The sequence below is a fragment of the Myripristis murdjan genome, chromosome 1, assembly GCF_902150065.1.
Source record: "Myripristis murdjan chromosome 1, fMyrMur1.1, whole genome shotgun sequence".
Lineage (NCBI taxonomy): Eukaryota > Metazoa > Chordata > Actinopteri > Holocentriformes > Holocentridae > Myripristis > Myripristis murdjan.
In genome coordinates, this window is record NC_043980.1 from 16,040,949 (window position 1) to 16,059,194 (window position 18,246).

At 42.3% G+C, this 18,246-nt stretch overlaps 2 protein-coding genes across 2 annotated transcripts in view; both read right to left on the bottom strand.

Moving 5' to 3' along the window:
* Nucleotides 1-807: 807 nt before the first annotated feature.
* On the bottom strand, nucleotides 808-13,016 carry atg4da (autophagy related 4D, cysteine peptidase a). The gene is made up of 11 exons (XM_030050344.1): nucleotides 12,683-13,016; nucleotides 10,657-10,924; nucleotides 10,304-10,387; nucleotides 9,742-9,915; nucleotides 8,189-8,540; nucleotides 7,976-8,040; nucleotides 7,643-7,794; nucleotides 6,695-6,773; nucleotides 5,051-5,127; nucleotides 3,045-3,164; nucleotides 808-2,279 (listed from the first exon to the last, which is right to left on the bottom strand). The coding sequence occupies exons 2-11, from the start codon at nucleotides 10,871-10,873 to the stop codon at nucleotides 2,100-2,102; spliced, it is 1,500 nt and encodes a 499-aa protein (XP_029906204.1). The 5' UTR covers nucleotides 10,874-10,924; nucleotides 12,683-13,016; the 3' UTR covers nucleotides 808-2,099.
* Nucleotides 13,017-13,379: 363 nt separating this feature from the next.
* Nucleotides 13,380-18,246, bottom strand: part of mast1a (microtubule associated serine/threonine kinase 1a) — a 73,451-nt gene continuing 68,584 nt past the window's right edge. The window contains exon 27 of the mRNA XM_030050358.1: nucleotides 13,380-17,882. Coding sequence (XP_029906218.1) covers nucleotides 16,108-17,882 — 1,775 coding nt within the window. The 3' untranslated portion in view covers nucleotides 13,380-16,107. The remainder of the gene's footprint in view (nucleotides 17,883-18,246) is intronic.

Genomic DNA, 18,246 nt, shown 5'->3' on the forward strand with positions numbered 1-18,246 from the left:
TAAATGAAAATGGGCAAAAATTCATATCAAGCTGTAGTAAGCCTGTTTTTTGCTTCTTTTTTTTTCTGTATTTGCTATTGCAGAAGACAAAATGAGAAAGTTGTACTATCTATAGATAAGAGCAATCATGTAAAGCATCATGTCACATACCTACATAAAATCTGGGTCAAACATTTACCCAATCACATGTCCAACAAAATATTGCATTACAATAAGCTACACTACTGTGTCACCATTTATACAGCAGCATTGCTCTCTCAGCTTGTGACATCAGCGCAGTGAATAATTCAGGCGCTTGGAGATTAAATACATTATGCATGTCAAATTTAATTTGTTTATAATCTAAAAGAAAATGTGTTTTCAAAATTGCTCAAAATCATCCAAAGTGATCCCAAAATATGCCTTCTAATCTAATATAGAGAGCATTACTTTTTGTCCTCAAGTAAGAGGTTAGTGCTGCTCCTGCAGTGAATGGCTGAGAGCAACTGAAGAGTGCATCTCTTCAGGAACGTGTGAGCCACTCAAGCAGTGGTTTTCAAAGTGGAGTCCTCAGCAACATGAGGGTTTGTTTTATTTAATTCTCTGGAAACAGTTACAATACAAAAAAAAATGTATTAGTGATTATTTTAACATTATGTTTTAATCTCACCATTGTGCATTCACTTGTCAGTGGTCAAGTATAACGCCTAAAAAGTTACTACTTAACACAAACCAGAATATCTTTGCATTTCAGTGTCCCATGGAAAAAGCAGCTGAAAGAGGGGTCTGCAACATAATGAAAGTCAATTACAGAGTCCGGAACATGAGAGAGGTTGAAAATCCCTGTATTTAAGTATGACATGCAACACTGACATGTGATTCCAGTGTTTCAAGTTTAATCAGAACAACAAACCAAGTAGCATCAACAATAGTAGTGCAACTTGCAATGGTAGCCTTCATGTAAAAAAAAAAAAAAAAGAAAAAAAAAAGTGACAAACAAAACACAATGACAGTACGATAGAAGCTTGAAGACAACAAATCCAGGTCAAAACCCCATTCGGCAGGTCAGCAGGCAGAGATACACTTAAAGCACCACAACATCTCCAGCTAAAAGGGATCATTTCTACTGAGCCCCAACCTGGGAGCGGATGTAACTCAGGGGACAACGGGAACATTGTAACAGCAGATTTCTGGTAGTGTTGTGAGTTTCTGCTAGTGAGGTGAATGACAGCAAGTCGCAGCCACAGCTGGAACAGTGTGGGAGATCAAGGCTGTAGCAAATCATTACTGACAGAATCAAGTGGGAAGTGTTCAAAGGCTGTATGGTCTAGGGGCAGATTGCAATGCTAGAAAGAATTTACAGCTATTCAAGACACTTTTGGAAAAATATGAAATTTCTGCGGAAGGAAGCATGATCAACTCCTCAAGACAGCAGCAGACCTATTCAGGACTACACAAAATAACTATCTCACCATACAAACATACTCATACACACACATTATATCCATAAAACTGATAAATTAATACAGAGAATAAAGAACAAAAAAACAAGAGTGTACAGCAGATGGTTTATAATACAAGTCCTTACTATCAAGGACAATATTAGGGACCTCTCCCAAGTGTCTCTCATTATAATCCTCCCCCTTCTCAACTTGTGAGTTTTTTTTAAAATACCATGTACACCACACAATAGCTTTAGCATCTCCAGCTCGAACCTGGGCACAAAAAAAACAAACAAACAAACAAAAAAAAAAAACAGTAGCTGAATTATTTTTGGAGTACTTGAAAAAGCATATGCTTCAAGCACATCTCAAGTACATCAAACATTTGAAACAATATTCCATTTTGAAATAATGTTTTTTGCTCAGTTGGAAAATAATGCTCCAGCAGTGCCCAGTGATGCCTGTTAGCTTATAAATACCCATGTTGGTCCACAGAGGTGATGACTCGCAGCAAGGGCCATGAACCAGTGAGGGTGATGAAGCACACAAGCGTCAGTCCGCCTTGAGGCTGCACCATCCGGAGAATAGTGTTTTTCTCTTTGAAGTGAGAAAAAGGGCGCCCTCTTCTGACCCCTGTGGGTCACAGTTTGGAGTGCATCCTCCTCAGTGCAGAGTGTCTTACAGGAAGACAAACTCATCGGTGCTGCCTATATTGTTGCTCCTGCTCAGCCTGCCCGGGGGCAGGATGTGGGCTGCAGGCCCGCTGTGGTTACTGCTGTGGCCCTCTAGTCCATAGTCCTGACCCTGGCCCTCCACAAATGTAAAGATGGGGTACTTCTCCTTGGATGATGACAGGGCCTGGGATGAAAACAAAATCAGGTCAAAATTCATGGCCCCAGAACACCATGAGCTGGTTTCACAGACAAGGCTTAAGCCTAATTATAGACTAAAAATGTTTAACCAGTTGGGATCTCTGCTGTAAAGCGGTTTCATAAAGGACTAGACTCAAGATGTGACTGTGAAACTGGCCTTATCTCAAACACAGATGCAGAGTTAAATGGAAAAATCATGCAAATGTGGTAAAACCATCTATTTTCAGACTGTGGGCCAAATCTAAGCATCTCTAACTCTCTTAACCTGTCATGACATTCACTATGTTGCCTCCAACATTTTTTGATATCTCCACTTAGTTTCTCTTAGTTAATTGAAAATTTTTGAACAAGTGTGTACAAATATGTTTTGGTGCGTTGGCACTGTAACGTCTGTATGTGTGCCTCTCCTGGGCAAACAGAAGCTTTTTCTTAAGTCAAGTTGATACACAAACTAAATGTTTGTTTGTGAACTCTCAGAAGAAAAATCTTCTGGGAGTGGAGCTGTCTTGTTTTCAATTTAAGTAGTTTTCCAGGCTACTGCACACCATCACGAGTTACTGTGGTGTGCACTGAAATATAATATAATATAGTTAAAAGTGAAAACAAAGAAATGAATACATTTGTACAATTTAAACAAAGGGAGAAATATTTAACAGTGCAAACTCAATATGCATTTAAGACCAATAAGTGAACAAAATATATTTATTCTATGTATTCTCTATCAGGCTGTGGGAAGAGGACAGAAACTCACCGCACTGACAGCAGAACACAGAGACTCAAAGTCCTTCTTGTTCTTGGCGTAAAATCCGATGGTGCAGCTGGGATCCATGCGGCTGAAGGGCATCTTTCTGGGAGAACTACAGTGGAATGACTGCAGAGTGGTGGAGGGAGAGAGAGATCATACGATAAAAAGGTCAAGGTGTTAACAACTCAGTAACTGGACATGTCATGTTTAAGGGTCTTTGCAGTCAAAACATGGTTTGGGATTTCCAGTGGCAAAAGGCATGATATGGCAACATGGTCACTAAGCTCCAGCACTGGCCAAGAAAAATCCCCCTAATTCAAGAAACTTTGAAACAGACTGATACTAACACAGAAGGATTTGGGTGTCATCGGTCCAGTGTTATGAGACTGGGATAAAGTCACAGAGTTCTTACTAGCAATACAAGTAAGGACTGAAAATGATACCAATCAGACAGGAAACTGATAAAGTACTTGGTGAAGGAGTAAAAAAAAACAAAGTTTAGGAAGTAGAGGTTCCATTAAGCAGGACCAAAAGGTGCAAAATTACTGGCCTGGAGATTTTGGAAAAAGCAGGCAGACACAACAATCTTTAAGATCAGAGGCTCTGTAACCAACAGGATAACTAAGACTCTACGTTAGGATCCAGAGAGCCTTTGAAAACTACTAAAAATCTTTATACACACACAATCAGACAAAATCCAGTAGAGATCCCTCTCAAACAATTCAGAGAGTGGAATAAGCATATATCATGTTTTATTTGCAGTAACAAGAAACCCAGCGTGAATTATTCAACACTTCAGCTACAAAAAGGAAAGGGGTGGCTAGCTCTTCCCTGTCTAATGGATTATTATCTGTCAGACCATCTGAGATATTTAGTAAACTGGTCTAATTCCACTTTTGTGGCTAAATGGAACGGTACTGAAATATGGTGAATAGACACACCAATAGAGTCACTCCTTGGCTGCCCTCAAGAGAAAGAAGGGTTGGCATCGAATCCAAACCCACGGATTAAGTCTCACATAAAGTGTGGACGGAGGCAGTTAAGCGATTTCAGCTTCAAAGAGAGATCAAGTTACACAGTTGGCCAGCATATGATCCAGATTTCATACCAGCATCACAGGAAATGGTCTCAATATGGAACTGTCGCTCTGTGTTGAATTGTTGCCAACTGGGAGCTGGATAGCTTTCAAAATATATGCCAGATGTAAGGGTTGGACAGGACGGATTTCTATAGATACTTACAGCTCTGAAGCTATTTTTCTAAAGAGATAAAAGGCTTCAACCAAAAGAGCCATCTACACTTACCAAAATATCTTTCAGAGACTAACAAGTGTGTTATAAGCAGGATATATTATGGCATCTTGAACAAACCCCAAACATTAAAACAGTATGCCAGAATTTGCAACAAAGGTGGGAGAAGGAAATGCAAAAAGAACAAATAACAGGAGATGTGGACTGATGCCTGGGAAACCCAACTCTCCTCCACAAACTCTTTATCCTGGAGAGACTCTTGTTGTTGTTTCTTCTTCACCTCTTAACAGAAAACCAAACAAACATGGACTCTACTGTGACACTGGAGGGAAGGTGGGACAACAATTGTGAACCACCCACATATTTTCTGGACTTATAAAGCCATTCTGGCAGGAGGTGTTGAAAATAACCTCCAAAACACTGGGTTTTAATGTCTAAATGTTTGGACACACCCCAAAGGATTTAAATACAAGTGGCTAACCTATAATCTGAGGCTACAACAGGAAAAAGAGGATTGCAAATGCCTAAGTATCATTATCTGTATTGTGACTCCCCTTGACCTCATGTTCTTTGTTTGTATTGCGTCTCTTTTGGAAAAAAAAAAAAAAAAAAAAAAAAAAAAAGACATAAAAAAACTCCAAAGTCATATGCCAAAGTCCAGTATGGTGTGATAGAAAGAGATAAAAGGCAGACAGACTGGACTGATAAAGATACAGAGACAGACATATAGGCACATGTAGAAACACAGAGAGTGCAACAAACCTCCAGTGGGAAGTTGACTTGTGTGACGTCCACCACAGGCTGACAGTAGTGAGGGTCCAGATACAGCAGCTGCTCGTCTGGCGGACAGAAAGACGGACGAGGGAGAAACATATCTGTATTATCAAAGGAATGCCTCTCCTGACCTTCAATCATTCCTCAGCAACATTATCTGAAGATACCCTCCCTTTCTCTGCTCTCTTCTTTACAAAAATAACTGTCTTGTTTTACACTTGAGAGAACTTGCATTTTCCACATTGCAGTGCTCTTCTGTCTGTGAATTAAAATTCTGTTTGATTCGTAAACCACTCTTGAAGAGTTTCTTGAACAGGAAGGACTCAGGTAGAATAATGAGATCTCACAGCAAAGGTCCAAAATCAGCACTCCCCAAGTGCTAAATGCTAGTTAAACTGGTCTTTGGCAGATGAATCACAAGGGGCTCAGCTGACACACAGCATGGTAACTTCTTGAGACGATAACATCTGAATGTCCTAGTTATATCCAGTCTTTGGCCTTTGCCTGTTCTTAAACTTTGTCCCTGCTGACCACCACAGACACTCTGAACGGGACACAAACAAATCAAAACAAAATGATGACTCTGCGTCGCACAGGCTCCTGACTGGCTGCCTCTTACTCTGCCCTGCACATAGCAATAGTGTCTAATTGTTGGTTTCGCCATCGTCTGAATGGTTAATCTGATAGCTGACTCTTAACAGTGTTCCCATGCGGACTGACATAAAAATGTTCAAATGAGTGATCAAGTTCAGTGGGCATTTTTTTCAGTTTGCAAGCTCTTGTCAACTGAGACAAAAAGTCTTTCTACAACAACTCAGGAAGTGTGGAAAATGAGATCAGAGTGACAAAGAGCTGGGAGTATGACATGTGGAGTTGGGCGATATAATAATTATAATAAATAATGAATAATAATATAATAATCATTTTTGTGATGTGAGACAAGATAGAATGCATTAAATTGGACTAGATTTTGGAAAACAAAGATATCAATGGAATATGTGTTATCTTTTCCTGGGATGTGGTTTTCTCTACGTATTATACTGTTCTAGATGTTATTTGTGCTTGGTAACCACGTCTACATACACATGAGAAAAATCTCATGTGTAAATATCTCATAAAAGCACCAGTAGTCATCCCTACAATATGTTGAGGTACTTGTTGAAAGATATAGACTCTTTTCACAGCAACCATTTTGACATGAAATAGAAGGGTAAACCAATGTGTGCCTAATGGCATTAATGAAGACTCTGTTTCATATTAGTGTGCCAGAGGCTTTCCAGTGAACCAAGAGGAATACCAGAGCCTCGCCTCTGTTAGACCTAAATGTCATTAGTAACACCTGTGTTTACCCTGCTGTTCATGTCAAAATGGCTGCTGTGAAAAAGGTCTATTGTGATATTTGATTTTCTCCATATCGCCCAGCACTACATTCAATGCACACAATGTTTGTATAACACAAGCTCACTTCTCTTAACAGGTTTTGAGGAAGATACTGTACAGCCAATTAGTGGAGCTTGCTAATGTACAGTAGCTTTAAGGCCCTATTAGTTGCGTCTTTGTAATCATTTGTACACAGTATACCATCTAAACAAAATTCTGCCTTTCAAAGAGCAAATCGAGGCTGAGTCTCACCTTGGAAGCCTATGAAGTAGAGTGAATGCTTGGGTTTGCCTCCAATTATTCCAATACAACATTCCAGCTGCAGGATGTTCTGAAAATGAACAGTGAGAGTATTTTTAAAGAGGTGGAACTAGGAACGACAGAGCACAACTAAAGCTCTGGACGGACAGAAGTTTCAGTGGACGTGTGTCTTTTGATACACAGCATATGACGGTGTTAGTGCACGCTGCACAATGGAGAGTAGTAACATCAACACAGGAGGAGAAACAATCAACTTGTCACTCCTGCAGTTTACAGATGTCAGAAAGCACTATTTTGGATATCTGTTCCCTGTGTAGATGCACAGAAAATGTAACCAGATTCTGAGATGAAGCTTGGAGTTTTGTCACTAATTTGATGTGGCACTTATGACCTCTAGTTTGCCTGCAGATACTGAGAACAATAGGAGCTTTCTCTCTGTCCAGGGCTTTAGGTTGCAATATGGGTGTGACGCTGTTGTTTGCACATGTTTCGGAGCCTAGACTTATTGCACAACATTGTTATTAGTTTTTGTTGCGACAAGAATTACTATGTTTGTTGCGATGTTACTGTTTAAAGCTTTCTGTTGCTGTCATGCTTTTAGGCCTTCTTGGCCAGGACTTGCTTGGAAATGAGATTTTGCACCTCAATGACATTATTTTCTGGTGAAATAAAGATTAAATCAAAAATATCATGCCAGTAAAAGCATGATCACCAAAACATAATACATGGTATAGGTGCATCAATCAAGATCATGAACTATATTAGTTTTTTTTTTTTTTTTGGTTTTTCAGTGTTTTGGTCAGTCCTGGGACCAGTTCATGAAAATACTGCAATCCTCATAAATGTGGGTGTCAAACAGAAACAGGCCCCACTGCTCTAGAGAACACAACATATAGAAGAATCAGTAAATGGATGGGTGGTGCAAGAGAGCCTACAGACCTTGACACATTCGATGTAGGAGGGGTTGAGTGCCTCGCCTCCCAGCCGGACAGGCACCAGTATGATGACTGACTTCCAGGCTTGGCTGGGCGGTTCAGAGGGAGTCTGGCTTAGTGACTGATCACACAGATGTACCACATCCTCTTTGTACACTGGTACAAAAACAGGCACAGATAAGAATTGCTTCAGATTATATCATTAAAAAAAAGATTTGAGCAAAACCAATCTAAGATATTAAAACAAAATACACTGAACTGTCATGTTGCTACCTGAACTATCACAAGGCACACTATCTGTATCACATATTACACCCTACTAGCCTGTTAAGCATACCTGTACAGTCTTGAGCCACATACACAGCCAGGTTGTGGACCTCAGAGGTTTTTGCCACTGCTTTCCTAAAGGAAAAGAAAAAAAAAAAAAAACACGCAGGGGGTTAGACTGTCAATGTACTGCAAAATGTTTACAATGTTTAATCAACTATGTAAGTAGTAGCCTAAACTGTCACTTATGAGAACAACGTCTCTTCGAACATAGAGCCCTTACCTTAGTATGTGTGCCACTACAGAGGGGCCATACCAGTCACCAGCCTTCTTCCCTGAACTCTTGCCCAGTTCCACCAGCTGGTGAACCCCAAAAGGAGCTGGAGGCTGGTCTCCAAACCAGGTCAGCAGTTTGCGGTGGGTGGACTCTGCCTGCCTGTCCCTCCCACACTCAGGCTTCTTCCTCGGGATACACTTGGATGTCTGTTCACTTGTTAAGGACTTCTGTGGGGTGCTGGGCCCCCGCGGAGACCCAAAGGAGGGGATAGGGACCCCTCCAGCACGCGCTGGGGAGTGCGGCCTGAACACCTCCAAGTCCACATCGGATAGCTGCTGTGCATCTGGCCAAGCCCAGTCTACAGAACACAAAAGGCTTGCTGTCAGCCTTCAAGTAGAGTCACAATCAGCTCATCAACAATATAAAAAGATCTGGGACCAAAAAAAAGTAATCTGTCTTTAGCTTTTAAGCTGAAATCAGTGACTTTCTGCACATTGTTTCTATAGTGACCTATAGCAAAGATGGGAGGGCATCTCATGTGTAGCAGAGTGAAAATGTCATTGGCTGACCAGGTAACTCAAGTGTTGAAATGTGGAAGTAAAATAGCATGGGACCATAAAAACATGCTGATGTGACAGTAGGTCTACAGTAATTTACATGCACACTGCATTACATATTAAGTTGTCCAAAGATTATTCTGATCAATCTGTATCTGTGTGCATCTGAGATTGCAGCTGGAGCGTCTTGCTGAGATGAATCTGATTTAAGGTGCAATTTTTCTGTTTTGAATGTTACTGGCATCATTAACCAGGACAGCTGTGACAAGCTGATAGATATTTTCTACAGCATGTTTCTTAATAGCAGAATATGGAGAGGGTACCCAGCCACAGCAAATGTGCCCATTTTAGAGTTTAAACATATGCATGGATATCATACACATATGAATTAAAAAAACAAAACAGGTTTTAGCCAAAAGCGATCACACAGCAGAAGTCTTCTGTGTTCCATACTAATCAACACAACACCATCAAAAAGAAAAGACAACAGAAGAGACAGATGGAATAAAGGACAGAAACAACAGATGATGGGCCAGAGACAACAGCAGACAGCAGGTAGCCAAAAGAACTAGAGGCTGACAATGAGTAAGACATGGGAAATCAGTGAATAAAAGAGCAGACAAATAATGAGACAGAATGAGAGTGAGAAATAACCCCATCAGCTAATGAAAGAAACTATGGGTGGATAAGAGAAAGACAAAGCAGAGGAGCAAGGGTCAGAGGAGGAGAGGGACAGGCGTGTGGCAGAGAATATATTTATCTGTCTTGACTCAATGATTCTCTTAGATGTTTTCAATTAAATGGTGTGTTTTTTTAGGCAGCCTCACGGTGAGGCTTACAGTCAGAATAGTGAAAATTGTTTGAATGATTGGGCAAAACAACAACCAGTCCTGATAAAGCAAGTGATTGACTGTCACATAGTATTCCTTCTATGCAGATCAACCTAAACTTTCTGTGAGAGAGTGAGAATGCATATGATATGAGAGAGAGAGACAGACAAACCTTGTGGCATCAAATGGACCAGCAGCCCCTGTGCCAGAAGCATCTGCCCACTGCGCAGCATGCAGCCCCAACCACAGTCCGTGGTCCAGCTGGAGCCCTCCAGCTGAGGGAACTCCCTCCTGTAGGTGAGCCAGAGCCTGGATACAAAGGCCAACCGGAAACGCTCTACCTCATCTGAGAGAGAGGGAGGTAAAGAGACAGAGAGATCATTGATCAATCATGAAGTCAAGGGTTAATGTTGTCTGTGATGTAGATTTGGCATGAAGACCAGTTTGGAGGATTCTTGTGTGAAACAGAAGTGAGAGCGATAAACCTTCCTGTAATTTTATCTCCTATTATTTTGTGTTTTCTGATGTCAACCCAGCCACCTGTTGAAGGAAAGAGGCTTACACCATAGTGGTTAACCAACACACACAATACCACAACATTTTGGGCTCTGCCCTCTCTGTCGACTAGCAATCTCACATTTCCCTTTTCAGTGAAGAAAAAGAGACTCAGTGGGCAACAGATTCACCTAAACATACAGAGTAGTTGTTTTTTTATGTTTGTGGTTTGAGCTTACCCTCACTGTTGAGCAGATAGGAGTGTCCCAGGATGGTGACAGGGGATGTCTTGTTGAAGGTGGTTTTAGATTTAACAGACCAGCCTGAAGCAGAGAGAAGAGCAAGAGGAAAGGGGAAGTTGGCGAGGAAATTCCTAAAGTAGCCGAGAGGGGAAGCTGACTTATGTTACACGTCAGATCGGTGTCACTGCTGTTTTGAATAAACTTTACCGTAGAAGATTTGTGACATAAATAGTACACAAATGCACACAGTCTTACACATGGGCATACACATGTATAAACAAAAGCACACAACGGCTGGTAAATAAATGCAAACACACTCTCATACTCTTTCCTGAAGAACCACAACATACCGTATTTGACGTTGTTCCACGCCGACATCAGCTTGGCCTTGAGTTTGTCGACTTCATCCGGCTCTCCGGTTGCCTCTCTGCTGGGATCTGGACTCTGGGTCTGCCTGCGACCAAAGCTGCCTCGTCGCTCCAGGGGCTGCTGCCTCCGGGTCTCCACCAGCTCATCCTGCATCACTCCCCCCACATACTGCACTGCACTGGGGGAAACCGAGTTCATGGCTCAGAGGTCTTAGAGCCGGGCTCCAGCGCTCCTCATTGCAACACAGAACTGAGGAAGAGGAGGAGGGAGGGAGAGATTAGGATAGCTACTGACAGTTGATAGGTTACAGCCAGATAGGGTTCTTCAGCACACTCAGTGTCAAATGGTGTTGGGCTTTATAAATGACCTATACTCTTCAAAGGGCAAAAGTTGCTTATGTTCGAGAAGTTCGAGTGGTAGTTTGTGATGTTGATTCACCTAAAGTTAACAACTCTATTCTATGCCTGTTTGCCTGATTGCAGTCAGTTTTTTTTTTTTCCTGAGATGATTTATTCTTGAGTGACTGAGTTGAAATGCTAAGGTTACAGATTAACTGGTAGAGATGCAGGTTTCTTGGCTGTATGTGAGGGCATGTCAGAAGGAAAAATAAATTTGGACCATTGAAGTCTTTGTGCTGCCACAAAGAACCATCAAATCACATGATTTTCATTATATGCCAGAGCAACAACAGTCAAGATTGTAAGAAAAAAGCAAGTCTCAATTTCCTAAAAAACTTTGTCTTTTTAAGTTTAATGTGAATGTCATCACTTTGTGAAGTATATAGACCTACCCTGAATTACACAATGTAGGCCTATGAGACAAAATCACATAACCACTATGGAAACTACGAGTGACTTTTCTACCCTGTCCTGAAGCCACACTTGCAGTTTCAACAAGGAACGGGATTGTCTCCACTTGCATTAGAGAAAAAAGTAACATGAAAATGCCATCATGTGACAATAGTGTGATAAAACTGGAACAGATTGACAAAGACAACTGGTAATTGGCCAACTGGATCATCCACCATCAAACATGAACCTGTCAACGGTGGTGGGAAAAGCACTAAAATCCTTAAGTAAAAGTGTCAGTACGATATATAAAAAACTCATTAAAAGTAAAAGTCCTGCATTCAAATGTTCCTTCCGGAGTGTTCAATAATTGATGCAAAAGCTTGTGAGGATTATTTTAATGCTGCAGGTGGTCCAGGTAGTTTAAACTCAAATTGTGCATCGTATTTTATGGGCTCATTATATGATTTGCATGTAAAACCTTATTCAACAAAATAACTAGTAGATGCAGTGGACTGAAAGGCATAATATTTCTCCCTGAAGCATAAATAGAATAAAAGTATCAAGTCTCTCAAGTGTCAGCACTTGAAAAATATACTTAAATATAGTACCTGAATACATGTACTTGGTTACTTTCCACCTCCTGTCAAATAGCTGTTGTGACTGTTACCCAAATTTCTACTGATCAAAACAGGCAAAATAGTTGTCGTGATGGCATCTCTGCGCTGTTATGTCTCAGGATCCCAAAAATGGGCCACCCACCTCCCTCAACATGATAAAGACCAATGCAGTGTGATTTCAGTGGGCGCACGACAAATGAGTAAATCTGCTATTCATGGTCACAAATGGGGAAATTTGAATTATTGCTAATATAAGACAACAGGAGTGCAATGTAATTTCCTACACCTAAACCTTGTCACCTGCCAACAGAGAGGCACCATGTCTGTGTGAGTTCACTTAGCGCGCATATTAATGGCGCCTGTGGTCCTGTTAGGCTGTGGGAAAAGGCTCAATATGCTTTATCCACCACTTCCCATGTCTCTACCTTGGTTTGCCACTCCAATAGCTAGCCAAAAAAAAAAAAAAAAAAAATCCTCACAGGGAGCGCACAACTTAAAAACACTCACACCTTCACGTTACGCTCCTCCTTTTCTCTTAACTACGACAAATAAAATGTTGACTCTCATTGTGCTGTCAAACTGGTTAAGCTGGTCGTCACCTGGCGATGATGTGATTCATTTCTGCGGTTTCTCCTCCGGTGAATACACTCTTCACAGCTGAGTCGCGTCGAGCTAGCTTGACACCCCGTTCCCACAAAAGCTAGCCGGCGTTAGCTAGCTAAGGCTCAAGCCGGACTGTCCGAAGACCTTTTGCGGATTTCCAGCGAAACACCGTCGATATCCGCAAAGGGAGGCTGTATTTCTTCAGAACATATGCTAATCTATATACGCTGCGACCGCACAAATAACCTATACATGGTATTTGGTTTTCCGGACCAGTGGTTTCACCATCAACGTTTGACAGCGAGCAGAGGACATTTACTTCCTGTTGTCCTTCCCTCGAATAACGTGAATGGCTGAACTAATAACTGCGAGCAAGCTGATTGGCTAAAATTTAATCGATGGACCTCAGCGGTTTCTCATTGGTTAAAATTTACGCTGACAGTTATGTAATCGCTGACGTACAAATTACTTGGCCCTAATTAAAAAAAATGTTAAAATGAACAAAAGAATAGACGCGTAAAGAGGAATATGAGTGATGTACATAAAAAAGAGATCACTTGTGAGTTTATATTGATGTCTGCTGATTGCTTATGTGTTGTGGTTTATATTTTCTGAGATAAATGACATCTCTAGGTTTCTTTTTTCTTTCTTTTTTTTTTTTTGGCAGATCAACAACCACATGAGTAAGAGCGATGGCAAAGCTTGGAACAAATCTCTGAATTTTATTACACATACTGCACTTCAGGTGTCTGCATCTGAATTACATCAATCACAAACAAAAATGCCCCATGATACAAATAAATACATTTTCAGTGAACGGAGAAATGTGGAATGTTGTTATACCTTTTTTTCTTTTGTAGAATCCATGTATTTATAGTTTGTATACAGTATATTTTTCTCTCCAAAGTAACATCATACAGACAAAACAAATAGCCTACCAGCTAGTGAAACAAAATATTGTTAAATAAAGTGCATGTCATACTACTCGCCATCGGTCAGAATTGACAAAAAACTATTCTCAAACAAATAACACTAGAAAAGACACCACTGATTGGGGAAGGACCTGAAAGCGGGCATAATAGCATTATAAGATTACATGTACAGTTATTTTTCTTCATCAAGTTACCTGTGGCTGATTTTCTGACTCATTTCTTACATCAAGATATAAAAGAACTCATGATAAGGTGTCCTTATCGTTAGGATATTTAAGAGAATATATTTTTAAAAAATGTTAATTCCTGTTCCAGAAGGTAGAATTAACAGTCATGTGAAGAAGACAACAGAGAAGGAATGATTTGTGTTTCAAGTGTTCACTTGATTACCTACTGCAATTACCTTGTCATAAAAAAATTAAATGCATATTTAGTAACCCTATCACTTACAACATCCAGTCTGCAATACACCAGTGATCTTGGCTTCATATTAAATTCCTATAGAATTATGTTCAGCAGTGGCCATTTTTAACCACTTGAGGGCAGTATAGTACCATGCCGATTATAAAACCCCCCACTGGATGATAGTGAACCGCATGAGAGCCTGTACCCAAATTCTTTGATGGACTAGATCCAATATACTGACAACAGTCCTCACACACAGCTGTAAGTGTTATGCATAAGGTCATGTATATAGGATAGTTACTCAGAAAGAAATGAGAGGGAATGAAGGAGAACACCCAGTGGGGGGAGAGAGAGAGAGATAGAGAGATTCTTTATGCACTTACAAACATTTTTCTCTTCTCAGCACTCTTGGTATGCGGGTTTTTGATTCAAACACCTTTATCACTATCTTACATAGTACAAAGTGAGCATTCTATTGATAATCAATATCCACTACCTAACTTGTAGTACCTAACAACACAGTCATTTTGATTACACATAACCTTGTTGTCACGATAACAGGCTTATTGTGATATACCAGAATGCCCATATCCGAGAGAAAACCCTATCTTAGCTGTTCAGCCCTTTTACAAACAAATTATGCTACATCCACCACTGCCTGCTTGTGTTTTTGGCTCAAATCAATACATGGGTTTAGCGTATATGTGCTTACAACATCTTTTTCTTTATTATTATTATTATTATTTTTATTATTTTTTTTTACAGATATCTACAGTAGTAATCTTTACTGTGCCAGTGTGAATTGACAATCAAGTTGCAGAGGATCTTCCTCCAGTTCAGCAAAACGTGCACTGTAAATGTAAGTGGATACTGAATGCTGTCCATTTATTTCCAGTGTAATTTCTGTCATGACCCTTGGTGAGCTAAACGGCGGAGTGCAATTATCCCTTGAAAACACACGCGCGTGCTTACAACACATACACACACACATTCCCTCACTTGCAAACACACACACATCCAAATTCAGACCACAGGGGTATGGATTTAAATTGCATGAAAATCAGCTCCTGACACTGCTACTTCCTGTGGCAGCATGTTTGTGTGTGTGTGTGTGTGTGTGTGTATGTGTGTGCACACGCACATGCGTGTGTGTGTGTGTGTATACGCTGCAGTCGGAGGCAGAGTGAGAACAGGGCTGTGGTGGCCCTCCTGCGAAGCAGAGATAAGGACTGAGCCTGAGCTCTGTCGACCCTGCTTTCCCCTGCGACGGGACGCAGCCTTCAAGGACCACCAGAAATAGACCCAAGGTGGCTTTGCATTCAGCTGCTACCCCTCCCGTCCCAAACACACACACACATACACATGCACACCAAACCCCTGAGTGAGTGAGTGAGCGAGCGAGCCGGACAGTGCTTGATGTGACATCCACTGACAGAATGCCTGGCCTGGCTTTGTCTGACTATGCAAATCAACTCATGGAAAGTACACTGCTGGATCGAGAATAAATTAGCTTAATCATCTTATTGTTTGCTTACCCACTGTAGTCGAACTTGTGTTGCATGTGCCATTTGTGTTGTTAAATGTGAATGCTGTGATTTGATTGTGCCTCACTTTATCCTCTGTTTCAGTGGCTTATTTGATACAGGAAAAAGACAAAAGGGCTGGTTGAGATACAAAATAGAGTGACTGGATTTGGTATTCACAGTATTCAGCATGTTTTGATCAGTAAAGCACTTTTTGACCTTTTTGTACCTATTATACATATACAGTACATACCATTTGACATGCATTCACACAGACCCACACATATATACATCTGATTTAGAGTATTACATTACACGAAGAGTCCTCTTATTAAATAGATACTTTATAATAGAAAATCAACAATAAATGCACCTTTACAGTGGACTTTTTCACTCCTGAATTTCATTTAGAGTCAGTCAATAACTGGATTCAATAAATATCATATCTGATATACTATGAAATTGGAATGTACATTGTTTCTAAGTGCTTGACTTCTGTTGCATTGTTCTTCCAAAAAAGGCATCTCAATTCCTAAAGTCCCCTTCGGAGACCCCATGAGGTCACATCTTTTGGGGGGTGCTACCTGTTGCAGCCTTCTCTAGCTGTGAACTAACAGGACTTTGGGTCACCACCGCTGCCAACGCTCGGCCTCCAGCAGAAGTCTCAGACTTCCCTGCTGAGCCTCCCTGCTTGTCCTCCGCTGCTTTCGGCTGCTGGTCTTTGCTTTTGGCCCCCTCCTGAGAGCCGAGCTTGATTGGTCCCAGGACATTTTTGGCCACAGTGGTCAGCTGGGTGACAAAGCTTGTCTTGTCACCAGGGGAGACAGGGCGTGACTTGCAGAGGGAAGGTCCACAGAGGGAGGGCGTTACAGCGGTAGGGGAGGGAGAAGGGGAAGGCGAGTGCTCTTCCACAACCTCCAGCCGACATTTGTCCTCCCAGTCGAGGGTGCCACGGTAACAGTTGACAGGCCCGAGACCCTGCCGCACCTTGCCAAGGGAGAGCGGCTGGCCGTGGGTAGAGGCAACAGGAGCGAGAACTCTGGTTGGGAGTTTGGGGCTTTTGGAGCCCAAATCTGAAGTCCTCAAGTCACTGTGCTCAGCTCCACACTTCCTCAGGCTGTCCTGAATACCTGATGGTTTAAAGGTTTTGCTCATGCTCAGAGGTACCCCGGTCACGGCTGGGCCAATGCCGGTGCATTTATCTGGATTCAGCACAGGGCCCTTTCCTGTGGTACCACAGGGTATGCTAGGCCTGCTGAGACTACTCCTGTTCTCTTCTTCCTGCTTTGGTTCAGGTCTGCTTCCAAGCTGCTCCTGGGGATCTTTACCATTAGAGAACATACTCCCAGCTGCCTTTTTATCTTGTGGTTTAGGAGGCAAATCTGGCTGGGTCTGGGGGCTCTTCTCAGGCCCCTTGAGACCCCCCAGACCTCCTGTTGTTCTGGTAGGGGTGCTAGGTGTTGTAACTTTGGTAGCGTCTGTACTTGGGGATTGCAGTCTGGAGCTTTGGCCAGCCTGGGAGCTCAACGGTAACTCATTTGCATGAGATTTTCTAGTAAAGGATGACTGGATCTCTGTGGCTCCAAGTCGACTTGGCGATCTCTCCAGGATTGTTGCTGTCTTAGTCTCCCTCTCTTTCTCCCTTTCTCTTTCTTTCTCCCTCTCTCTCTCCCTCTCTTTCTCCCTCTCCCTACCAGCCAGGAGTGCTTCCCTGCTAAGCGGTGACTCTTGTCTCCCAAGTCTCCTTGCAGGTTTCAGCACACCAGTCTCCAGCGCACTGGAAGCTGATGGCGAGGCTGGGGAGGAAGGCAGGGGCGGGGGGTTGGGAGGCAGATTTTCCCCCTCTGTCTCCAGGAGGCTCTGGAGCCCCACCTCACAGAGGAATGCGTCTTTACGGTAGTCAGAGTGCTGTACCTCCAGGCTGTGCTTCCTCAGTGGACCGCCCAGTCCTCCTGTAGAGCTGGACTGGGTCAGAGGTGAGCCCAGCTTCTCTGCTGACTGCACCCGTTTGAGAAGAGGTGAGCGTGGGGGCTCAGCGCTCTTTGGCCTGGGACGGACCACTGGCGGCGAGGAGTGGAGCTTGGCAGGGAAGGTCTGGGTGGTGTTGGAGCTCCCTACAGTGTGGCCTGGCAACGGTGGAGGAGAGGACTGGGTGGGCGAGGGGGTGTGGGCCAGCGGGGATAGAGGGATGTTGCCGGCAGACTTACAGCGGGCAGAGCGGTACTGGCGGTGGAGTTTAGGGGAGAGGCCATGCAGGGAGCTGGGCCTCATGTGCTGGGAGGCGGCGGGGGAGTTAGGAGTGCTGGAGGCTGGGGAGCTGCTCTGGGAGGAAGCACCTAAAAGAACAGAATGCGCAGAAGGAAAAAGAGATCAATACAGTTATAGATCCCTGAGTAAAATGTACATAATTCTCTTGACTCAAATATAACATCAGCGTTAGCTTTTTGGTCATGGTTTGTTAATACTGAGTTATGTTATTTTAAAGAGCAATAGGCAAAGTTTTTACTGCCCCATAGCAAAAAATGTCCATAATCTACTGACAAGGGCTGATAAGACTCTTGATCGATACCAGTGACTCAGGAATTACTTGACCTTGTGCTGACATATCTGGCTCTCAGAATTCACTTTCTAGCCAACACTCTAAATTTGGATTTAAAAAAAAAAAAAACCCAACCAGTGAAATTTCAACACTCATCCAAA